The sequence below is a fragment of the Globicephala melas genome, chromosome X (genome assembly GCF_963455315.2).
Source record: "Globicephala melas chromosome X, mGloMel1.2, whole genome shotgun sequence".
NCBI lineage: Eukaryota > Metazoa > Chordata > Mammalia > Artiodactyla > Delphinidae > Globicephala > Globicephala melas.
The window spans coordinates 11,933,448-11,959,662 of record NC_083335.1 but is presented as its reverse complement, the minus strand read 5'-3'; the positions used below and the strand labels follow the sequence as shown (position 1 = coordinate 11,959,662).

Here is a 26,215-nt window from a genome sequence, read left to right as displayed (position 1 = left end):
GTGAGAGTTAATGACTATGTCAGCTTTTCCAGGGTTTCTGTCTCTGCTGCGGAGATTTGGCAGACACCCCAGACAAATTTTATGTCTCTTAAATCTTCCTCAAGCTAGGCTTGGCTTTTAGATTTATATGTACAAAAAAAGCAAAGTGTTTACCAGTTCGACATTTTTGAAGATCAAAACAGACTCCGATTTAAAAAAGAATTCAACATACACCTCAGTTTAGTCTACAGAGAGGGCTAATTGCTTTTGCTATTTGTTTAAAACAGCTGAAATGTTTACTTTCTAGAAGTGGCGACTGATCATATGTCTAAAGATTTATATGCCAGGCCTAAGTGTTGCTTCCTCTTTTTCTTGCCTGCAAAGTGTAAAGTTTTGCTAAAGTCTTCATTGTTCTTTTTTGCCTTTACTGATACATAGTTATAAAACAGTGTAGGATGAGAGGTGCTGTGAAAGATATTGGCAATCTAGGAGAAAAATAAAAGATGGTTTTTATTAGCTCCTCCCTGCCCCCTTTTTTGGCTCTCAGCTTTTCAATGGTCCCTTAAGCACAATAATGATAGGTGAGAATAGGAACTGGAGAGCTTTCCATGACTACTCATTAACAAGGCTTGTCCAAATATATCTGCAGGCAGAATACAAATACAAGTCTGGCTGTAATTCAGAAGAGTTGAAACACCTTGTAGAGAATGTTACATAAACAACATTGCTTCAGTGGTGAAAGGTGAATTATAACTTGGGGGAAATCCGCAGTAAGGGCCCTTCTCATCCACTCCAGCTGCGCTTCTTTTTAGCCAGCAACAACTGCCAGTAAGAGCTTCCTGGGGCAGAAACTGTCCCACAGTAAGGCCCCGTAATATGTCCTCCTACCATTTCTTCTTCAATCAAGTCCTCGGACACACTTCATTAGGATTACTTTGGTCACATAATATTCTAATTTTCACCTTTCAAGAGATGCTCAGTTTGAATTCAAGGAGCACTTGATATTCAAGCTCATTTATTCAATACACATTTAAGCACATATACAGGACCAGACCTTATGCCAAGTGCTAGGAATACAGTGATGAATTAGAAGTAGTCCCTGCCTGCCCTTAAGGAGCTCACAGTCAAGTTGGGAAGATAGACACCCAAACCAATAATTATATTACAATGGCAAAGGTGCTCAGAGAAAGAGCTATGTTATAAGGTGCCCTGGGAACATGATGGAGGAAATTATTGCTAGGGGTGGGCTCCTTACAGACCAGAGTCTAACTCTGCTGAATCACAAAGGATGAGTGGGCATTGCCTGGAATCTCGGTGGACAAAGAGGTGTGGGAAAGAATTCCAGAAAGAGGGAACACGAACACATGCGAAACAGTTACATATAAAAATGGATAGTTCAGAAAAAGGTGAGATACTGTGTATGAACCACTGGGAGTATAGAAGAGGGGACAGGATAAGGATCTGGAAAGGTATCTTGTGGAAGGAAGTCTGCTTGTTAAGGAGCTTGGCCTTTATCCTATAGGCGGGGGATGAGCCAGCACAGGGTTTAAACCGGGAGTAACATGATTGGATTGGAGGATGGGCTTTATGGGGAAAAAACTGGAGACAGAGAAAGTCCACCTTTTGATTTGGCAGTCTGAGAGGCCTTCCCTAATCACTTGCCGCTATTCAGGAATGCCATCTCCACTAAGTTTTTGTTCAACATACAAAGATCACTTTGAATAATTGTTTCCTTCTACACACAGGACATAGCTTCCTGCACTCCTTCACATGTTGGTTAGCTGAATATTCATTTTTTCCAACTCAAATCAGTGATCCCAGTAGTAATTGGGGTTTGATTATCATGAAGGAAATCAGAGTTTCAAAGCATAGCTGCGAGTTTGAAAAACTGTATGAGGCTTATTTATTGCCTACGGAGTCAGTGGGGCTGAGGTGAGTGATGGTCAGCTCCCTTGGGGACTGAGGGAGGGAAAGGGACAGAGGCTGAAGAGATGGCTGTTTAAAAAATGGTCAGCATCCAGAATGTTGGAACCCCCTAATGGCCACATCCAGACAAGGGAAATAGATACAAGGGCCAGAAGTACATGAATATAAAAAATGTATGTTGAAGGTAACTGTGCCCAAATTGTTCTATGTAGCCAATCGGTTTTGGAGCATATTCTTTCTCCGACTCAGATACTATAAATGGCTTCCCATTATCCATAGGATGCAGTCCAAACTCTTTAGCCTGGCATTCAATACTTTCTGCAGTCTGGCTCCAGCCTACCTTTCCAATCTTCATACTTCTGTCTTACAGAACTTATCTGGCCAGCCAGTTACCCTTTCAGACACTGCTTTGGCATTCCCTCATCTACACTGTGAGCCCTCTCAGGGCAGTGACTGTGTTTTTAACCTCTTTGAATCTGCCACAGTGCCTAGCACAGTGTCTTGCATACAGTAGGCACCCAAGTATATGTACGGGTTGATTATTGTCCCCCACCCCATTCGTTCCAATTTCTCTACTACTATGGACCTAATATCCTCTCTACTAAAAATGGCAACTGAGACACTAGGTGCAAGGGGTCAGTTTTCAATAAACTAACTTTTAAATTTTTATTTTGAAATAATTGTAAATATAGAAAAGTTAAAAGAATCATATAAGGACTCTCATATACCATTCACTCAGATTCACCACTTTTTAACATTTTGCCCTATTTGATTTATGCTTCTCCATATAAATATGGTTATTTTGTTCTGAAACATTTGAAGTTGAAAAAGCTGTACCCCTTACCTACCCCTCTCCTTTTTCCCTCGACCTTTTATGATGAAAAAAATTAAATATACAGAAAAGTTGAAAGAATTGTACAGTGAACACCCATATACCCATCATTTAGAGTCTATAGTTAACACTTTATTTGCTTTATCACCTATCCATCCATCTATCCATCTTTTTCTGCATTTCAAATCAAGTTGCCGACAACTGTATAATTCTTTCTAAATTCTTCAGTATGTGTATCATTAACTAGATGAACAAACTATTTTGTGCTCTGAAATCAACCAAATAATCCAGTTATACTTGCATTTACTGTGTTGCCAAAACTCTGGTCTACCTGTGGATCTTAGATCTGTTTGGCCATGGGACATGTCTCTTTGATTAACTTTTGGATGTCCCTCCACTTCACCTAGTGCAGTGCCAGACACACATTCCATAAATACCATTTGATGCTGATGAGCAGAGACAGAGCTAGAGCCAGGGGGAGAATCACAATAAAACTAGAATAAACTGAGGGAGGAGAGGAGCATATGCGAAGAGGGCCATGAGTGAATGAAATAGAAGCTGGAACTTGAAGAATGGGGGAAAGATGGGGGCCTTAGACCACCTGGTACTTCCAGCAGTACTTCTATCTGCCACTTTCCAACCCTCTCTTTAGAAGGATAGATTCCAGGAAACTAGGGACAATTGCTGCTCAGCAGAGCACATGACAAGTCTCCTTGCTACTACTTAGGCACCACCAATTAGTATAATCATGTTGCTTCATGAATATGCTAATCTACTGCAAGATGCAGCTTAGTTTTAGAGGGTATGGATGGGCCACTGAATACCTCTTTCAAACTAAATCTGTGCTACAGGCCAAAGAGCACTTGAGTTAAATGAATCCTAGTTTCCTTTCTCTTTATAACCTTTTCTTTCTTGCTCTGTTGCTTATGAATACAAGTATAGCTCTAACATGCATTTATTGAATAATTATTTTGTGCCAAGCACTGTGCTAGTTGCTATCACATCATTAACACTTTCCAACAACCCAATGAGTAAGTACTACTTCTTTCTCCATTTGCCAGGTAAGAAAACTTGAGACTCAGCATGGTTAAGTACCTTGTCCATAAGCCAGAATTCAAGAAACTCAGGTCTGTCTGACTCCAGAGCCCAGTGGTCTTAACCACATTGTTGGATGAAATTTTTTAGAAAGTCGTCTATCTAGCATAAATGCAAGGAGATTTACTTTCACTGTATTAACTCAGCAGATGATTATTCACTAAGCAAGTGCAATTGAATCACTGAATTAAGAAGGAATTCAGTCATTCAGACTTTAATCATTAGAATGTTGGTATAGTAATGGATTCAAATTGCTTGAGTTCACATCCCAGATCTATCACTTACCAGTAGGGTGACTGCAAGCATGTCACTTAACATCAGTAAGCCTCAGTTTCCTTGCCTATAAAATTAGGATGATAATACCTACCCTATAGCTGTGTTGTGAGGACTAATTTAAAAAATAATATAAAGTATCATGCTATGTTTGGCATGCAATAGGTGCTCAGCATAATTTAGATCACTTTCTTCCTTCTTCCTTTTTGGGACCAGACCACTCACCTGTAGCTTTCATTTGAGGAAAACAAACTGCTCCTGAAACATTTTTTGAAGAGAAACATTCTGAAAAGGAATATTAGCCTGACTATTCCCAAGGCACATTTGCCCAATGAGCAAAGACAGTTGCCCAACTCTTATGTGAAGCATATTTCAAAAAAGCTAGAAACATGAACCCTTAGGAGAATTGGGGTGGTACATCTCTCTCCTTCTGAAGATTAGGGCCAAATTGTGACATCCTCTATTTTGTCATTATTCTAAATTTCACAATTGGCATAAAGTATTAGACCTGGAATATTGGTAATCCCAGCCCAGTCATTTCAAAGTAAGCAAGCTGAGTCTAAAAGAGTATAAATGACTTGACCAAGGTCAAACAGTGAAAAAAATAGGAGAATTCAGTTTTCCTAACTCCTTATTTATTGCCATTCTGTGGTTCATTGTGGGCTGTCAGTCAGGTGAAACCAAGTCTTGATGTGTGTTCTTTGAACTGATTGGACTCTCAGGGTTTGGTACAAGTTTGATTGATTCAGAAAACATGAAGCTTTGGTCCAGTTCAAATTGATTCACTAGTTGTTGCTTTCAAACTATTAACAATTCTGTTTTGTTTGGGGTTTAGAAAATTAGTGTTGTTTCTCTCAGTTTAGGTCCATGGTTTGGTTCAAGTTCATGGTTATCTGAAATCTTCCACTGGGATTTTTGTTTTTGACAAAAATACTCAGAATCCAAGGAGGTTAACAATAGGAATTCATTTGAAAAGATCCGTCAGGCTTGGTGACAGCTGCTGAGAAGTTCAGGTGGATTAGGGAACCACTAGTGCTTACATTCTGGAGATTGAAATGATGGAAACATTGCAGTGGTTTTTGGTGTATATGTTTGTGTGTTTGCTTTTATCAGGATTCTCTGATGCTTTAATTTCCATTCTTGCTAATCTGGCTTGAAACTGATGCTTTCCACTCCACTTTATTGCCTTTTGGTACATGCTGTCAGTCATGTTCTGGATATGATCCTCATCTTTTGACGGTGAGGAAAGAAGCTAACAAAAAATCGTCTTTCCTGTCCTTTTCCCTTTACTTTGAATGGCCTTTCTGAGGCACTTGGGGAATATGAATTTCAGCTTAAATGTGTGGAGGAGTTCAGTTGCAATGCCCAAAGGCAGAACAGCCTGATTCTGAAATACAGCCTTTGTTCCTTTCTTACCAGTGTGTTTTTAGAAGTCTCAGGCCAGTTTCCTTTGCCGAACCTGAAATTGGGCTGACACCTTTATTAGTGGCCAGCCATGCCACCGGTGAGGCTGTGGTGGAGGGTTGCAGTGATGAGGCCCCTAGAGAACTGTGTCCCACCTGCCTGGCTTTCCACATGCCGAAGGAAAGTGAGTTCTGGTGCTAGGTCTATCAGTGCTTTTTCAAGCTCTTGACTGTTTACCTAAGCAGTCGGAAGGCTAGGATTGCAGCTGTGGTAGTAAATGGGCCATTCCCAGTACCTCAAAAGGCAAGCACTTTCTAGGAGGTGAGGTTTTGGATGATTCCAGCAAGTATTTTTCTGCTTAGAAAAAAAAAAAGAAGCTCTCACTTCAGATTCTTTCACTCTCCTTCCCTCCCCTCTCTTCTCCTCTACTCCTTTCCCCACCCTTTCCTCCCCTTCCCCCTTTAATGGCTCACTTGCTATTAGCTACCTCACCTAACTCTTTGTGATTCATATTATCCATTTTACCCATTGATTTAATACAGATTTTGGATACATATTTTACTGGAATTTTCAGTATTGGCAATGACATTCAAGGGGACAATTAGAAAAAAAGTTTTCTTTCTTCTCGCAGGAAGTGGTCTGGGCACTTGTTTGAGGACACGGATGGCATTGGAGGGGGCCAAGGGGAGCTGATATCTGATATTTCTGCTACAGCTCCCACCTTTCTTTTGGCTGCTTCAGATTTGGCCCACGTGGACAGACACATACTTGGGAAACCACCATACAGATGAAAATCAGGACATGTGGGATTTGGCTGAACCAAAGGTCCCCAAACATTGTCTGGATCATTTAGTGCCCCAGGTGTGGCCACCCCAGGACTTCATGCGCTAAAACTGTGTCCCAGCTGAAACCAGCTGGCCACTGTATATATAGTATCAAGGCAGCTTGGAGCCTCATAAAGCATGACTTTGGATTTTTACCTTGTGGATTTAGATTTAGATAATCAACCTGAAACTTTTTCTACACACTGGGCAGTGAGGATGTACCAGGTTAATAGAAAGATTTAACAAAAGGAGATGCTCATTGTCTAGTAGCTTGCATTCCAGATGGGACATAATACTAGACCTTACAGAAAAATTGACTGACTTTTTGGAAAGGAAAGAAGGAGTTACAGGACTTTTGTCTCTTTAATAAACTTTTGATGTATTGTATATCAGATTTAATTTTTTTCTTTTCAAAAGATTTTCCTCCTGTGGAATTTTAAGAGGAAACAGTACTTCCTTCTAATTTTAAAATTGGAAGAATTGGATAATGTTTCATGAAATTATATTGGTCCTTTCTTATTTTTCTTATATGATACAGGTGCCTCATTTCAGTCATTTAGGCAAGATTTGTCTCAGGGTATAATAATAATAATCCCATACAATTTTATCGCTCTTTACAATTTACCAAAGTGTTTTTATATCTATTATCTCATTAGCTCTTCACAGCAATCCTATGACGCAGTCAGAATGGGTGCAATTATGTACAATTTATAAAATAAGGGAACTTATGCTCCAAGAAGTTAAGTGACTTGTCCAGAGTAACACAGATAGAAAGTTGTAGAACTGGAACCTGCACCCAGGTTTCCTGATACCCAGCCCCAGTACTCCTCCAATTGTGTCATGTTTCCTTCCTAAGAGACTGTCTCCTTTTTGTTCCTACTCATGATTCATTTTGAAGTCTAAAAAAGTGTGCTTCAGTTTAGCAGATGAGTAAAACTAAAGCACTTACAGGTAAAGTGCCTTCTTAAAGGTCACCTAGCTTCTCACCTTGACTTTAATGGAACTATTTTTAGGTATACATAGATTGTTTTTCAGTGTTAAATATATGCACAAAAGTTGTGTGATCTGTTGATTATAGGTATGAAAGCTGCACCTGGGGAATGGGACTAGGGATGAAAAGTTGGCTTAAAATAATTAGCTTCTTGCCTTTTTGTTAAGAGATGTCATGTTCAATATAATTTAATTTCTTTATACTTCCTTTGCTTCCAGACTTTTAAATACAATTCTTTAGGGAAAATTAGCAAATATTCATTCTGAATGTTGATTTCTCAGGAACAAGGGTAGCTGGAGGAAAAAGAAAGCAAAGGGGTGACTTTCCATGCACTATACGAGTGGGCAAGCATTATTTTGTTCGAGGCTGTGAGCTAAGATTTCTTCTAAGGCATGCAAATCGTAAAGTTCTGATTTGTCAACTGCATGTTGTTTCTTTAGGCACTGATGTATGAAATCCCAAACGAATTCTCGGATGAACATACTGCTAATTGCTTCTCCACCTGCTCTCCAACCTCCTCCACCCCACCCCCTCCACTCCCAATTCAGCCTGTAAGTGTCCGTCATTGGAGATGGATGGTGACACATGCAGTAATAGCAATTCATAAAAGCCAGTTCCAGCCCTTGTCTTCAAGGCTCCTGGATTTTCCACTGCCTGCTTTTGTGTAAGTGAAGTGGATGGAAGTGCTCCTGGCATCAGAATCCACCTCCCTATGCTCCGTTGCTAGAGCTCAGTTGTCGGCTGGAGCTGAGCTAAACAGAAGCATCATCGGAGCTGAGCTGAATTGTATCTGTTTTTGGGTTTTTTTTTCCTCAGTGCGGGGGTGGGTTAGGGGTAGTGTGTAGTGGGGGTTTGGGGTGCTTTGGCTTTTCTTTTTGTGGAGAGAAGAGGTTAGGGGAGAATAACTCACGGTAGGATACAACGTGAAACAGTTCCCTGAAGAGTGTCACGATGTTCCTAGTACAATATTCAGGTATAGTATGTTTTATTTTACCTGAAATTTTCCTTTTGTTTCAAAGTGCATTCCTCTCTTATTTTGCCTCCAGTTCAACTGTACTGAAGGACAAATAAGGTTCTAATGAGCTAAACAAAATAGCTGCATAAAATATGCCTGCCCCTAGCTATAATGTTTGTGGCAGATTGCTATGTAAAATCTGGGTTCTCTGTTAAATTGGTAGTCCCGATCCCTTAATTGTGCATGCTTCTCTGCTGTATTCTTGTATTGAATTTCTCAAGTCTTATGTCTGCAACTGGTAGTATGTGATATAGCCTAGAGTGTTCGCACAGAAGACAGTGCTTTGGAAGGAAAAAAGCAATTTTTAAAACACTTAGTATGTTGTGTTCCTCTTGAGTTTATTAACTCCTGTGTTTGTTAATTGGTTGTCTAGATTTGAGATATACAGTTAAGAGTAAGTAAATTTCAAATAGGAAGCATTCCAGAACACATTTGTTTGGTAAATTTATTTTTATTTCATTATTTAACTCATATTGATGAACATTACATATTATTGTTGTTGTTTGTTCTCCTGGTAGAAAAAAAGTGCTGAAAACAGCAAGGCTAAACATGCCAGCTCCAAACCATCTGTATTGTAAAATATCGTTGGACCAGAAGTGTTCCTTAAGTATTCTCTTAAGCTTTCAGAAACAATATTGGTCCATAATAATGAAGAACTTGGAGACTGATTAAGTATTGGTGAATGTTGTTTGAAAGGCTTCTTATACAGCAGTTTGATAGAAAGGATCCTTCCAAATAAAAAAAACCTTAAAAAAGTTTCACTTTCTCGCTGAACAGAACAGAAGCTTAGTTTCTACAACCACATGTTTTGATAAGTTTGAATATCATTTATTGTCAAGGACTTACACCTCCATTCTTGTTTTATTGTCCTTAAAATATTGTGCTCCTGTGCTTAAGAGCTAAAAGATCATGTTCTGTTTTGATACGTGGTTTGACAGTTGATTTCGCTCCTCATTAATTGGACAGCATGCAGATGATGTGGAGAAGTGAGTGAGTGAGAATATTTCAAGGTTACGCTGAAGAGCATACAGTGAACCTTAGTGCCTGGACCAACAGCTGCTGAATTGAATTGTCTGCAATTAAAGCAACAGCAGGTTTGTGTAGTCTCCCTGCAGCCCATTTATTTGAATTTATAGCTTCAGTTTCTTCTTTGGGTAGCGGTTGGTTTGTTTCACTAAGTGTTGGAGAGTTGTGCTTGTTGGATGTTTTCTCTATACTCTAATTCATGCTTGACTCCAGAAGAGCCATCTCTGTACATTTTTAATATGCAAAGTTGTTGAGGTTTTTCTCTTTGGATTAAAACCAGAGAATATCTCGTTTTCTCCACTGTAAAACTAAATAGATATACTTTCATGGAAAATATTGCTTTATTCAATAAGTAGAGGTTTCTCATGGGCCTGTGTTACTGGTTTAAATTTCTGGCAGTGAAAAATGTGGAAAATGTTATGCAACTGGAATTACTATATCTGGAAAGAACTTCTCTATGCTAATAAAAGTGTTTATGTTAAAAAAAATAGTGACATTATCTCCTTGCCATCTCTCAATTCCAGGGTGACCTAATGAATAATGTCAAAGCTAACTAGGTGGCTTTTATGACTGACTTGTATTTGTATCCTAATAGTAAATACATGCTTAATTCCATCATGGTTTTACTCTATTAAAAAACAACTTAAAATTACAGTATAGTTGTTGGTAATTGACTCATAGTGGATATGATGTAAAACATTTACACAATGGTTTAACATATACTTGATCAATTTTTTCTCATAACCACCCTGTGTGAAATCAGTGGTGTTATGATCTCCATTTCAGAGGTAAGAAAACTGAGACTTAGAGAATGAGTAACTGGCCTGAGGTCTCGCATCTAACAAGAGGCAGAGCCCAAACTCATAGGTTAATTGATCTGATTCAAGAATCTGTGCTTTTTCTCACCCTTATACCAGGGTGCCTCTCAGTTGATGGATCCAGGGTAAATTTGACTTAAGCTACTAGTCAAGAAGACTAAGTTCAGTCATTTACTAAAAAAAAAAAAAAAAAAAAATGTGTTGATAGAACTGTAGAGATTTTTTCTGAGCTATTTTTAACATAACATTTATTTTAATATGTGAGTGCTTTCCAGATTAAGTTTATAGATTATGTGGAGAAACATTAGTGTTTTGATTAATTTATGCATCAATATGAATGAAGGTAGAGCCTTGTAAAGTTATTGGGAAGTAAAATGTCCGATTGAAAAGGTTAGTGTGGAATATTTTCCTTCTAAAACAAGCTAGTTCATTTTTAATATTCTGCTCAACATATACGATGGTTTTGGTAAAAGTTATGTGTATACTTTAAAATATACTAGCCAAATATGAAGGGCTATGTTTTAAAATTTGAGTATTTTATCCAGATCAACAGAAAAAATATACAGCTAACTCAGTTTCACACTTTTCTGTTTCTATCTATCTATCTAAAATAGATGAACTTTCTCATCTTTTAAAATTCTCAAATGTTTTCTCAATTTTAAATTCATTCCTTTAAAGGAGAAAGATGAACCCAGGTGCTTGAGTAGCTCATGCTAGTTCTCTGGTAAAACGTTCTTTAAAACCTCTTCAGGAAACATTCTTGAAGCAGTCACTCTTAGATCTGAATTTATTAGAGACTATGCGATTTACTGGGGAAATGACTGGATGCTCACACCATAGACAACTCTTCTTTAGCATTTGACAATGAATATTTGAGAATGCTATCAAGAACATGAGTCGGACATAGGGCAAGTATTGTTATGACCTGTTTATGAGACTTCTGGAAAGATGGTAATAGAAATATTGTCTCAGATACCATGTAACTTAGAATTTATCCTTATTTAAGATATCTTTGTATTTTAACATATTTTAAAGTAAAGCTATTCTTATATTTTTCCCCTCCTAGCAAAATGGAAAGGAGGATGATATAAAGCTCTTTTATCATTATTTAACTTAAATGGAATTCGACACTTAAAAAAATGCAGGAGGGAACTTGAGGGAATGGGTCAGGGTTAGAGGGAAAACTAGGCATGTGACTGGAAGCTCCATGTTAAACTTGGTTTCAGGTGGCAAATTTCCTGTGCAGTCAGAAGCTCTGGCTAACACCCCTCGCTCCATTCCTCTTTCTGGAAGCGAGCACTTTAAATATAAACGAAAAAGAGCTTATTATGGTTTTTAAAGGAATTGATATTTTTTGATTGGTGAAAGAAAGTCTTTCATCTGCAAAATAATCATTTTTCCCCCTGCTGTTTGAGGCCAAGAGAAATTAGAAAAGGAGTAGATTTCTAGGTTCCAGCTGTTTTTCCGTTCAGTATACCTTTGAGTGTGTTTTAGGGAAGTGAAAGTCAGGTCTTATGGATGTGAGTATAAGGGCTAGTTTACACCAGCCAGTGGTATGCTGGAGCCAACTTGCACTAGCTTACTTAAGGGGAATCACTAAGAATATTTACAAGCTGGAAAACTTACTCATATCTGTCTTTTTTCAAAATGGACTTAAGATACTCATTTTGAGTAATATTAAGGCATGCTGCCTATGCAGGACAGTGTACTGCAGATGTCCCTTGGGCTGCTAAACTATACTGATCACCATTCCTTAGATATAGCACTTATACCTTCAAGGGTTATTGAACATTGAACTTAGCACAATTAAGTGTGTGTCTTTCACTCATACATACACATAATAATAATAGCTAACATTTATTGAGTGCTTACTATGTGCCAGGCCATGTTACAAATACCTTTTATGTATGAACTCATCAACCTTCACAGCATTCCTGTGAGGTAGGTGATATTATTTTCATTTTAAGGGTAGAATAAACAGGACAGAATTTATCAATAAGTAACCTGCCTACAGATCACACAATTACTAAGTAGCAGAATCAAGATTCTATTCCAGGAAGCCTGTCTCCAGGGCCTAAGCCCTTAATTACTATGCAGTATGTTGTATGTCTTTAAGGGCTGAAGAAGCTGTTTGCCCACTTGTGTGCCACCCATAGAAGATACCCCATTGTCCATATCTTCAGAAAACATAGATGGTGTAGAGCTGTCTGCTCACCAGACTGCTGAGAATTCTACTTTCTTTCTGACCCTCATTGCTGGTACTTTTTATTGCCAGAGTCATGATGGATCATTGCATTCCCAACAGCTTCTAAACACTGCCACTACTCATGCTCTTTTTTCAGATTTTCAGCTTAAAAAAAATCTCTTTCATATTCTGTTGCTTCTCTCTCTCTGCAACCAGAGTGCAGTTTTTCTTCCATGCAGCCAGATGGCCAAATCATAGCACATCTTCCCAGTATCTACTCTCTCCCCACTCCATTTTATGCCTAGCTGTTAGTGTTCTTCCTAAATGCAGATCTCATATCACTACTCTCCTCAAACACCTTCTAAAGGATACTTTTTTCCCAAACAGGCATTCAGTGCCATCCATGGTCTTGTCCCAGGTACCCAGAATGCATCTGTACCCCTATCTCCCACTACACAAACTTCTCTAAACCCTATTCACTAGCCACTCTAGCCCACTTGTAGGTCACCAGGTATGCTCCAAATTTTCAAGCTCTTGTGCTTTTCTTCATGTTGTTCTCTGTATTTTAATTGTCATTCTTCTACCTCTCCAATAACTCCAGAGCAACTCACCATTTAAGGTTCAGCTGAAATGACACCTGCTACTATATTATACTTATTTTTGGTTTCTCTTCCCGCACTAGATTGAGCTCCTTGAAGTTAAAAACCTTACTTTACTAATCTCTTAGCACATAGGCTAGCATCTTGTACATACTTAGCATTTATGTGCAATATTCAGATCTTCAGAAACTACACTACCAAAGAGTTTTTCTCCTTTCCTGCTAGCTCAAGATTCAAAGCTGTTCCCAGAGCCTTAGAGTTCCAGAAGCTGAATGGCTATACAGCTTCCGCCCTGTATAGATATTCTGGAATATTTCTATTCAAAAGATTTGTTTCTAGTGCGTCTGTCTTCTTGACTTTGCTCTCTGTATTCATCCTTACTCAGATCTACTATACCTTGAAATCTCCTTCCTTTGCCTTTGTGGAACAGTTTGCACTTTTGTAAGGAGACAAGGGCTTGCCTATGTACACATATTAATACTTACCCGTACAAGAAAATGAATCAGAATGTGTAAACTGATCACTGGAACTTTTTGATTTATAATCACAGTGTTTCTCAAAATGTGGTTTAGGACCTACCCTTGTCAGCATTACCTAGGGCACATGTTTAGTATGCAGATTCCTGGATCCTCATTCCAGACCTACTGAATCACTCTATGAGTTATCTGCATTTAGCAAACTCCACAGATGATTCTTCTGTACAACTGACTTTCAAGAACCATTGTCCAAAGTCAAAAGTATGATGTTCAATCCTAATTTATATTCTCTGTAGATACGAATATTAATTACATTGTGGAAAAATTATCATTAAAAATGGTTTGAATAATTTGGTCTAAACTCAAAGTCTTGACCTCCTGGTGTCTAGCCCAGTGCTGTCCAATAGAACTTTCTGTGATGATGAAATAATCTCTATGTTTATTGTCCAACACAGTAGCCTCTAGCCACATGTGTCTGTTGAGCACTGAAGTGTGGCTACTACAACTGAGGAGCTGAATATTTTTTGTTTTATATAAATGTAATTAAATTGAAATTTAAATAGTTACATGTGGGTATTGGATGCAGTGCTGGAAGTGCAGCTCCAAAAAGCTTGGCTGTCTAGGAGTAATAATTCTCTTAGGGGTCTAGATGGCTACAGTGATCATTGTATGGATGGGGAATCAAACAGGAACATTGTTTCCTTTGACACATAGGACATTGCATTTCTCTTTTGAACAGTTTAAATATTTTTGTATCATTTTTCCAATCATATTGGCTTGCTATTGAGAGTTAATTGTTAAGCCTTGATTTCTGAGCTAGGGATAAGAAAGTAGAGTTAATCAGAAGAAAGAGCTTCTAGCTCCAATGTTTAGGTCATAGACATTTTTATGCATTTTAGCTCTCTTAGACCCTTTAACTATTCTCTTTTGGATTGATCAGCCCCTTAGCCACTCATTACTCATTACTTTTCAGCTCCCATTTCTTTCTCTGAAAAATCTTCCTTGAACCAGTAGTGTACCCCTTTCAGGATGATTTCATTGTTTAAATTGCATTAATACTTTGGAGGAATTGAATCAGAAATGGATTGCAGTCTCTACATAAAGAGACATAAATCTAGGCACTCTGTTTTATTATTGTGTGGAGTTTATTATGTGTATTAGTTATACTTGGTGGCTTTCTAAAAAGAACCCAGTGTCAAAATCTATAGTATTAAGAAAAAACACATAGGTAAAATAATGTACTTGACTATAGCCATCTGTGGAAACTATATGATAAATAATTATGCCTGCTTGACCTGCCCTCTGTTGCCTAGATCCCAGTTCTTTGTATTCTTTTTGGTTGCAAAAAATTTTAGCACATCCTGAAATTCCCTTCTCTCCTTTCACATTCTTCACTTTCTTTAGCTCTGCTCTCTGTTTTCAATGGACAGGAGACCACCACCCCCTTTTTTTGTACCATTCAGACTCACTCCCAGAATCTATTGTTGTATCCAGCCTCACTGAACTGCCTAGAGCAGTTCAAAACGGGTGTTTTAAAGTGCCACTCAGGGCCACCCTGGAGCACTCTGCAAATAGGTTCTTTTGTTTTGAGGACTAAAGAGATAGTGCCACAGCTACAGTTTCGAGAGAAATGCATAAAGACAAAACCCATTTGGAACTAAAGGAAAATTTTAACCCCTTGCCTCTCACTTCCCCCAAACTACGTCTACAGTTTTCAGTGACATTTTTATGTTGTTTAGGAAGCCAGACATTTCAGTTTTCAATGAAGAAGTTCTCTCTGATCAGGATGCTTCATAATTCAAACCAGGGTAGAGAAGAAGGCAAATATGTTGTAAAGGTATGTTGTAGGACTGTGCTAGGATCTTTCCATAAGTTATTTCATTTAATCCTCGTTAGCCCTCTCAGTAAATGTTGGTTTACTATATATACCACTAACTTTTCTACAGCTCTGTGTCTAGACTCCAAAGTCTACATTCCTGTTGCTTTTTACTTACATGTTTACTTAGGAATATGGTTATGTTTTCCATCTGTGTGTGTGTGAGAGAGAGAGAGAGAGACAGACAGAGACAGAGACAGATACAGAGAGACAGAGAGACAGAGAGAGGAGATTCTCAGCATTAGGGTACTCCCTTACAAAAAACTCAGATTAGTGTAAAGTGGGAGAATGTAAAGAAAACACTCCCTTTGTTAACTGTCTACCAAACAAGGATTGGGATGTACCCAGTTAAAGCTTCTGATGAAGAGGTTGTAAAGAAAACAGTTTTTAGATTCTTTATACACTTTACTCATTGCCACTCCCATCCCCTATGCTAGACTGCTAACTCTTGCTGATAAATATGGTTGGCATTTTCCCAAACACTGCCCTTTGGTTTGGAGGTGGGGCAGGAGCTACAAATAACTACAACTCTAATATGCTTTCCCGAGTCATGGAAACTTGCCCAGCTTATTCAGCAGAAGTTGTACAATCTGTATTTACCTAAATTTGTGATAAAGAGTGTAAAGAATATAAAATAATTGTGACAATCCATATTAATAAAAATTCTGACTATTCTGGAAAAGTTTTTGGGTGGCATATTACATTCTTCCTGGTTATAAATATCACACAAATAGATCATCATCAAAAGTAAATTTGATTCATGCTTTTTAAAGTCTACAGGTGATAAGAGATAGTAAACTATATTAAGAGTGTGCAATATGATATGGCATTTAAAAAGCCAATATGGTTTTGAGTAACTGACATAGATATGGGCAAATAACTTCTTAGAGCAAAATAGTGAGAATCCCTTTTTAATTGGTAATAAGACTATGCCCAAGTTTCCATTCTCTGGAATTGAGATGCTTGAAATGGAAAAGAGCAATTGAAAAGCTTAAGGGATCTAGGGAGAGTGGTTTATGAGGGTGGGATACAAAGTAAATACAATAAAGACAGCTTGAGTAGTTGGTGGATATTGGTGCTCATGGCTATTTTGAGTGGTGTGAGCAATAAAGAGCTCAATCTGGCAGAAAAAGGGATAAGCACAGGCAGAAATATGACCATTGGAGAAATGAGCCTGGGATTCCAGTAGTATCTTTCCCCCTGCCAAGTAGCATTCATGAATGCCCTACCATGGGCCTCATGAGGCTTTTAACAAGAAGGGAAAGAAATGGTCTGGGAAGAAGTGGTCTGGAGGAATTGAAATGAGAAGGGCATAATTGTTTTGTCAAATATTTACAGCTATTTAAAATAAAAAGAACCCCCACCTTGCAGCAAACTCTCCAGAACATTTCCTTTTCTGGCCTCACATCAAGACCAGATGAAGCACAAGCTGTAAAGAAGAACCTCATTCTAACATGGAATATGATCTAAGGCAATACCCTTCTTGGAACTTCTCCAAGGAGATTTATTACTGGAAGTAACAGAAGGGCTATGTTAGAACATTAGAACACAGTTCCAAGTCATGAACCCTGAGGTTGGGATTTATAGTAAGGCTCTGGTGTACTAGCTGAACAATGAGTACACATTCATTGCAGATGTTTTCCATTTCAGATTTTTGATATAGGGTTTTTATGTATGCCTAGGATGTCAGTGAGCCAGCATAATTCAGTCAGCACTACGTAGCTAGCACCTACTATATGTGTTACCTATAGTTGACCACTCCAATGAGGGAGGTACTTAACTTGAAGCTGTTTAGCCATTTCTGATCCCATGTCACTATTGGTAAGCTGCCCCTTCCCGGATATTAAACTGCCCCTTGCTGTTGTGAAAAACAGATGATGGATAAGCAGCTTTTCTCTTTTTATCTGAACTTCTCTTTTTCAGTATAGAATCATTCCCAGTAGCTCTAAAATGTGGTTTTAAATCTAGATCATAATGGATCATCTGCCAAATGATTCCATGTTATGATCCCAAGTTAAAGTTATTGACAGAGAGAAAAGCATTGCAGAATGGAGTGCCAGTTTCTTATGGCATTTGTGGACTTAGGCCAAAATGTTTGAAAACTTCAGCCAAAGGGTTCATTCTGAAGCTTTGGAAGCAACTTATAAAAATCAGCAGACTACATATTCCATATCTAGTGAAAAAACAGAGAAGGGTGGAAAGAGAGAAAAGACAGAGTCCAGGATAGTTTGCATTAATTAACTTAACTATTATTAGTATTAAGTACAATGTAGGATCCTGTTCTTACTAATATTTATCGAGTACTACCCTTAAAGCTGTAGACTCAAAAAGAGTAATCCAATAGATAGGCCCGTTGCTAAATGATTGAGCCAGAGACAGCATATAACTATTAGAAATAGCCTAACCCACAACATCAAGTTTTATTATTTCACAGGAAATCACTGTTGGGACTTATGAGTCTATTGGGAATATTTAAGTACTCATTTATTCCTGGATAATGAGGAAATTATTAAGAATGAGAAAAAAGGTTTACAGATGAAAGTTAGTAATATATACATTCTAATAGAATATTAGGGTTATAAAAAGCCTTAAAGGCTATCCAGTCACATCTCCCCCCCCAGTACATACATATGCAATCTGTTACGTGAACCCATCTACTCCATCCTCAAGTGGTCATCCAGCTTATGCTTGGATATTTCCAATAATTTGGCACTTTCCACTATGAGGTAGCACATTGATCTTTGAATAGCTCCAGTTATTGAATGTTTGCATAAATAAGCCCAAATCTCTTTCCCTTCAGCCTCCACTCATTGCTCCTACTCTCAGGCCTAGAATACAAATTACAACACGAATTGAGCCCTCTGGAGTTGTATTCTGTGGTAGCCCTGATTCTTCTTACCCCTTGGAGCTTACACCAAGCAACCTCACCCTGCTTCCATATGGTAACCATTCAAATGTTGGAAAACAATCATGTGCTTCCCAAGTGACTGATTTTTTATTAACAGCTTTATTGGGGAATAATTTACATAAATATAATTCACTTCTTTAAATAATTTAATGATCTTTAGTATATTCAAAGTTATGCAACCATCATTAAAAATCCAACTTTATAACACTTTTATTATCCCCCAAATAAATAAATTCTGAGGGGTTAGCCACTATCTCCCTTTCCCCCCATTCCCCTCAGTGCTAGACAGCCACAAATCTACTCTCTCTCTATTGCATTTGCCTCTCTGGACATTCCATATGAATGGGATCATGAAATGTGTATCCTTTTGCATTTGGCTTCTTTAACTTAGCATAATATTTTCAAGGTTCATCCATGTTGTAGCATGTATCGTGACTTCCTTTTTATAACTAGATACTATTCCATTGTATTGCTATACCACATTTTGTTTATTCATGAGTTGATGGACATTTGGGTCAGTTCCACTCTTTGGCTATTGTGAATAATGTTGTTATAAGCATTCATGTACAAGTTTTTGTGTGGACATATGTGTTCATTTCTCTCAGGTGTATACCCAGGAGTCATATGGTAACTCTACATCTAACTTTTTAAGGAGCCACCAGAATTGCTTTCCAAAGTGGCCACACTATTTTTTAAATCCCACCAACAATGAATAAGGATTCCAGTTTCTCCACAATCCTGTCAGCACTATTATTATCTAATAATAATAAGCAGCCATTCTAATATGTGCAAAGTGGTATCTTGTGGCTTTGCAAATATTTCCTACCACTCTGTAGACTATTTTTCACTTTCATGATGATGTCATTTCCAATTCTGATGAAGCAAGTTTATCTATTTTTTTCTTTTGTAGCTTCTGTTTTGGTGTCATATATAAGAAACCATTGCCTAACTCAAGGTCAAAAAGATTTACTCCTATGTTTTCATCTAAGAGTTTTACATTTTCAGTTTTACATTTTCACATATAGGTCTGTGATCCATTTTTAGTTAATTGTTGTGTGTGATGTGAGGTCAGGGCCCACCTTATTCTTTTGCATGTGGATATCCAGTTGCCCCAGCACCATTTGTTGAAAAGACTATTCTTTCTCCATTGCCTGATCTTAGCACACTTGTCAAAAATCAATTCATGGTAAACATAAGTGTTTAATTTTGGACACTCAGTTCTGTTCCATTGCTCTATATGTCTGCCCTTACACCACACTGTCTTGACTACTGTAGCTTTGTAGTAATTTCTGAAATTCGGAAGTGAGAGTCTTCCAACTTTGTACGTTTTTTTCAAGATTGTTTTGGTTATTCTGCATCTCTTACATTTTTATATGAATTTTAGAATTAGTGTGTCAATTTCCTTTAAAAAAAAAAGCCAGCTTGGATTTTGAAAGGGGTTGCATTGAATCCATAGGGTGAATGATTTTTTAAAGGCACAAACCTCACTTAAAATGAGACCCCATAAGGAGTGGCTCCATACACAAAGTAACACCACTTCTGAATCAAAGCTTATACCTTTCACAACTAACTTTTTCTTTCTGAAGTAGCCAGAATCTGCATGGTGTAAATATGTAATATGAGACAACCAAAATGAAGTGCCCTGTTCAGTGACAAACACATCTCTTACATTTGACTGGGATTAGTCCTATCTAAGTGAAGAAACCAAGAAACAGAGTTGAAGGAGAAAATTAACTAAGAGATGATTTCCTTTCATTCAGTCCCATCCTGGAGTACAGGCATGTATGGGGGTGTGTGTGTGTGTATGTGTGTGTGTGTGTGTACTGTGTGTACTGTGTGTACATGTGTCAGTGTCAATGTGGTGGTGACTGGCTGTGTATGTGATCTCTATGCATGTTTCTGTTTTAATCTTTGTGCACAAATATGTGCATATGTGTATGTGTGTGTGGTTTTTGTGTCTTCTGTTCTGCTTTTGCTTTTGAACCCTAGCAACAATACCTTTTGATAATGGAATAGAGTATTTCAAATCAGCTTTGTGGCATTTCATCCTTTTAGCTGAGCTTATCGAGATTTCAGAGTTAAACATGAATTTGGCTGTCTCACCTGAAAAAGGTGTTTACAATCTCTCTTTTATTTCTCTGCTTTCCTTCCTCTACTTTATTCCCTTGCTTGAAGCTAGTTTCTCCATTTGCTTCTTGGTTTTTAAGCTGCAGCTCCATATGATTTTCATAGTTTGACCTACCTCCCTGAACTGCTGTGATCACCTGTGCTGCCAATCTTGCAATGCTGATTTATTGTCCTTTGTCCTTTCTTCCCACCTCTTACTACCAAGGGATCACTTGTTATACAGAGCCTTTCTTTCTTTTCTTTTCTTTTTTTTTTTCTGCAGAGCCTTTGTAATTCCCTCAGACCTCATATCTCAGGTAGTGCCAAAAGCTTTTCCCAGTTACAGATGTAACAGAGTGTTTGCCATTCTAGGCCATGGCAAATGCTTCTCAGAGTATGGAGAATAGAAGCCAGTTCTTAAGAATGAACTGAATGCAATCAGGATTTTAAAGCTTACAACTAGGAAGCTAGGGTTGTATATTTCCTCTAGCTTAAAGGAAAAAAACTTACTGTCTTTCGTTCTTTTCCTTTCTTTCCTTTCTTCATTGTTCTCATTAGTGTGATGATCTGCCATGTAGAGGTAGATTGGGAATGAAGGTAGGTAATAGTTGGTAAGTAGTAAGTCTGGGCTGATGCTGAAATCAAGTAGAGAGGGAATACACTACCTTGGGGAAATATCAAACCATCGGAGGTTGGGGAGACATAGTTTGAAAAAGATTTCTTGGAGATTCTGATATGATCTTCAGTAAGTACTATACCAGCCTAGTAAAGAATCACTGAGATAAATAAAAATGACTGCTATATGATTCATGAGCATTTTATCAACCTATAATGACTCTCAGTATTTTTAATCAATGTTTTTGCCTTACACAATGAAACAGAAAAAAACTAATGCTGAAGAAAATAGAAACTTACTTAGAACAGCCAACTTCACAGATGGTTTCCAATAATTGCAATGTGCTATATCCAGGGGCCCAATGAGGTAAAGAAGTTCTTGGAAACAAGGGAAAAGACATGAGTCCCTCCCATCAGGAAGCTTACACAAGCCTCTTAGATAGCCTCATCTACCAGAGGGCAGAGAGCAGAAGCAAGAAGAACTATAATCATGCAGCCTGTGGAATGAAAACCACATTCACAGAAAGATAGACAAAATGAAAAGGCAGAGGACTATGTACCAGATGAAGGAACAAGATAAAACCCTAGAAAAGCAACTAAATGAAGTGGAGGTAAGCAACCTTCCAGAAAAAGAATTCAGAATAATGATAGTGAAGATGGTCCAGGACCTTGGAAAAAGAATGCAGGCAAAGATCAAGGAGATGCAAGAAATGTTTAAAAAAGACCTAGAAGAATTAAAGAACAAACACCTAGAAGAATTAAAGAACAAACAGATGAGCAATACAATAACTGAAATGAAAACTACACTACAAGGAATCAATAGCAGAATGACTGAGGCAGAAGAACAGATAAGTGACCTGGAAGACAGAATGGTAGAATTAACTGCCACAGAACAGAGTAAAGAAAAAAGAATGAAATGAAGACAGCCTAAGAGACCTCTGGAACAATGTTAAACACACCAACATTTGCATTATAGGGGTCCCAGAAGGAGAAGAGCGAGAGAAAGGACCTGAGAAAATATTTGAAGAGATTATAGTAGAAAACTTCCCTAAAATGGGAAAGGAAATAGCCACCAAAGTCCAGGAAGCACAGAGAGTCCCAGGTACGATAAACCCAAGGAGAAACACACAAAGACACATAGTAATCAAATTGACAAAAATTAAAGACAAAGAAAAATTATTAAAAGCAACAAGGGAAAAATGACAAATAAGATAAAAGGGAACTTCCATAAGGTTAACAGCTGATTTCTCAGCAGAAACTCTACAAGCCAGAAGGGACTGGCAAAATATATTTAAAGTGATAAAAGGGAAGAACCTACAACCAAGATTACTCTACCCAGCAAGGATGTCATTCAGATTCAGTGGAGAAATAAAAAGCCTTACAGACAAGCAAAAGCTAGGAGAATTCAGAAACACCAAATCAGCTCTACACAAATGCTAAAGGAACTTCTCTAAGTGGGAGACACAAGAGAAGAAAAGGACACACAAAAACAAACCAAAAACCATTAAGAAAATGGTAATTGGAACATACATATCGATAATTACCTTAAATGTGAATGGATTAAATGCTCCAACCAAAATAAACAGGCTTGCTGAATGGATACAAAAACAAGACCCATATATATGCTGTCTACAAGAGACCCACTTCAGACCTAGGGACACATACAAACTGAAAGTGAGGGGTTGGAAAAAGATATTCCATGGAAATGGAAAACGAAAGAAAGCTGGTGTAGCAATCCTCATATCAGTTACAATAGACTTTAAAATAAAGAATGTTACAAGAGACAAGGAAGGACACTACATGATGATCAAGGGATCAATCCGAGAAGAAGATATAGCAATTATAGATATGTATGTACCCAACATAGGAGCACCTCAATACATAAGGCAAATGCTAACAGCTGTAAAAGAGGAAATCAACAGTAACAATAATAGTGGGGGACTTAAACACCTCACTTACACCAATGGACAGATCATCCTGACAGAAAATAAGGAAACACAAGCTTTCAATGACACAATGGACCAGATAGATTTAATTGATATTTATAGGATATTCCATCCAAAAACAGCAGATTATACTTTCTTCTCAAGTGCACATGGAACATTCTCCAGGATAGATCACATCTTGGGTCAGAAATAAAACCTCGGTAAATTTAAGAAAATTAAAATCATATTAAGCATCTTTTCTGACCACAGCGCTATGAGATTAGAAATAAATTACAGGGAAAAAAAAGTAAAATATACAAACACATGTAGACTAAACAATACATTACTAAATAACCAAGAGATCACTGAGGAAATCAAAAAATACCTAGAGACAAATGACAACAAAAACATGTCGATCCAAAACGTATGCGATGCAGCAAAAGCAGTTCTAAGAGAGAAATTGATAGCAATACAATCCTACCTCAAGAAACAAGAAAGTCTCAAATAAACAATCTAATGTTACACCTAAAGGAACTAGAGAAAGAAGAACAAACAAAACCCAAACTTAGTAGTAGGAAAGAAATCATAAAAGATCAGAGCAGAAATAAATGAAATAGAAACCAGGAAAACAATTGCAAAGGTCAATAAAACTAAAAGATGGTTCTTTGAGAAGATAGGCAAAATTGATAAACCTTGAGCCAGGCTCATCAAGAAAAAGAGAGAGAGGACTCAAATCAATAAAATTAGCAATGAAAAAGGAGGAGTTACAATGGACATGGCAGAAATACAAAGCATCATAAGAGACTACTACAAGCAACTCTATGCCAGTAAAATGGAAAACGTGGAAGAAATGGACAAATTCTTCGAAAGATATAACCTATCAAGACTGAACCAGGAAGAAATAGAAAATATGAACAGACCAATCACAAGTAATGAAATTGAAACTGTGATTAAAATGTTCAAACACACAAAAGTCCTGGACCAGATGGCTTCACAGGTGAATTCTATCAAACATTTAGAGAAGAGCTAACACCCATCCTTCTCAAACTCTTCCAAAAAATTGCAGAGGAAGGAACACTCCCAAACTCATTCTATGAGGCCACCATCACCCTGATACCAAAACCAGACAAAGATACTACAAAAAAAGAAATTTACAGACCAATATCACTGATGAATATAGACACAAAAATCCTCAACAAAATACTATCAAACACAATCCAACAACACATTAAAAGGATCATACACCATGATCAAGTGGGGTTTATCCCAGGGATGCATGGATTCTTCAGTATATGCAAATCAACCAGTGTGATACACCATATTAACAAATTGAAGAATAAAAATCATATGATCATCTCAATAGATGCAGAAAAGCCTTTTGACAAAATTCAGCACCCATCTATGATTAAAAAAAAAACTCTCCAGAAAGCAGGCATAGAGAGAACCTACCTCAACATAATAAAGACCATATGTGACAAACCCAAGGCAAACATCATTCTCAATGGTGAAAAACTGAAAGCATTTCCTCTAAGATCAGGAACAAGATTAGAATGTCCACTCTTGCCACTGTTATTCAACATAGTTTTGGTAGTCCTCGCCAAGGCAATCAGAGAAGAAAAAGAAATTAAAGGAATCCAAATCAGAAAAGAAAAAGTAAAACTGTCACTGTTTGCAGATGACATGATACTATACATAGATAATCTTAAAGATGCCACCAGAAAACTACTAGAGCTAATCAATGAATTTGATAAAGCAGCAGGATACAAAATTAATGCACAGAAATCTCTTGCATTCCTATACACTAACAATGAAAGATCAGGAAGAGAAATTAAGGAAACAATCCCTTTCACCATTGCAACTAAAAGAATAAAATGCCCAGGAATAAACCTATCTAAGGAGGTAAAAGAATTGTAGTTGGAAAACTATAAGACGCTGATGAAAGAAATCAAAGATGACAGAGAGATATACCATGTTCTTGGATTAGAAGAATCAATATTGTGAAAATGACTATACTACCCAAAGCAATCTTCAGATTCAATGCAATCCCTATCAAATTACCAAAGGCATTTTTTACAGAGCCAGAACAAAAAATCTTAAAATTTGTATGGAGACACAAAAGACCCCAAATAGCCAAAGCAATCTTGAGGGAAAAAAATGGAGCTGGAGGAATCAGACTTCTTAATTTCAGACTATATTACAAAGCAATAGTAATCAAGACAATATGGTAGTGTCACAAAAACAGAAATATAGATCCATGGAACAGGATAGGAAGCTCAGAGATAAAGCCACGCACCTATGGTCAACTGATCTATGACAAAGGAGGCAAGGATATACAATGGAGAAAAGACACTCTCTTCAATAAGTGGTGCTGGGAAAACTGGACAGCTACAAAAGAATGAAATTAGAACACTCCCTAACACCATACACAAAAATAAACTCATAATGGATTAAAGACCTAAATGTAAGACGGGACACCATAAAACTCTTAGAGGAAAATATAGGAAGAACACTCTTTGACATAAATCACAGCAAGATCCTTTTTGACCCATCTCCTAGAGTAATGGAAATAAAAACAAAAATAAACAAATGGGACCTAATGAAACTTCAAAGCTTTTGCACAGCAAAGGAAACTATAAATAAGATGAAAAGACAACCCTCAGAATGGGAGAAAATATTTGCAAATGAATCAATGGACAAAGGATTAATCTCCAAAATATTTAAACAGCTCATGCCACTCAATATTAAAAAAACAAACAACTCAATTAAAAAATGGGCAGAAGACCTAAATAGACATTTCTCCAAAGAAGACATACAGATGGCCAAGAGGCACATGAAAAGCTGCTCAACATCACTATTAGAGAAATGCAAATCAAAACTACAATGAGGTATCACCTGACAGTGGTTAGAATGGGCATCATCAGAAAATCTGCAAACAACAAATGCTGGAGAGGGTGTGGAGAAAAGGGAACCCTCTTGCACTCTTGGTGGGAATGTAAATTGATACAGCCACTATGGAGAACAGTATGGAGGTTCCTTAAAAAACTAAAAAGAGAACTACCATATGACCCAGCAATCCCACTCCTGGGCATATACCCTGAGAAAACCATAATTCAAAAAGAGTCATGTACCACAATGTTCATTGCAGCTCTATTTACAATAGCCAGGACATGGAAGCAACCTAAGTGTCCATCAACAGATGAATGGATAAAGAAGATGTGGCACATATATACAATGGAATATTACTCAGCCATAAAATGAAACAAAATTGAGTTATTTGTAGTGAGGTGGATGGACCTAGAGTCTGTCATACAGAGTGAAGTAAGTCAGAAAGAGAAAAACAAA

General features: G+C 37.6%; 1 protein-coding gene across 9 annotated transcripts in view; it reads left to right on the top strand.

Annotated features, from left to right (window-relative positions):
• The window catches only part of ENOX2 (ecto-NOX disulfide-thiol exchanger 2), a 285,173-nt gene that overhangs the window by 7,038 nt on the left and 251,920 nt on the right, over positions 1 to 26,215 (top strand). For 3 of the 9 annotated variants that reach the window (XM_060292815.1, XM_060292812.1, XM_060292813.1), the window contains exon 1: positions 8,186 to 8,297. The exons of 5 other annotated variants lie outside the window; for them this stretch is intronic. In XM_060292815.1, the coding sequence (XP_060148798.1) occupies positions 8,276 to 8,297 (22 nt within the window). In that variant the 5' untranslated portion in view covers positions 8,186 to 8,275. Of the gene's footprint in view, positions 1 to 8,185; positions 8,298 to 9,316; positions 9,434 to 26,215 lie in introns of those variants that run through there. One more of the 9 variants, XM_030846530.2, reaches the window with a different exon arrangement.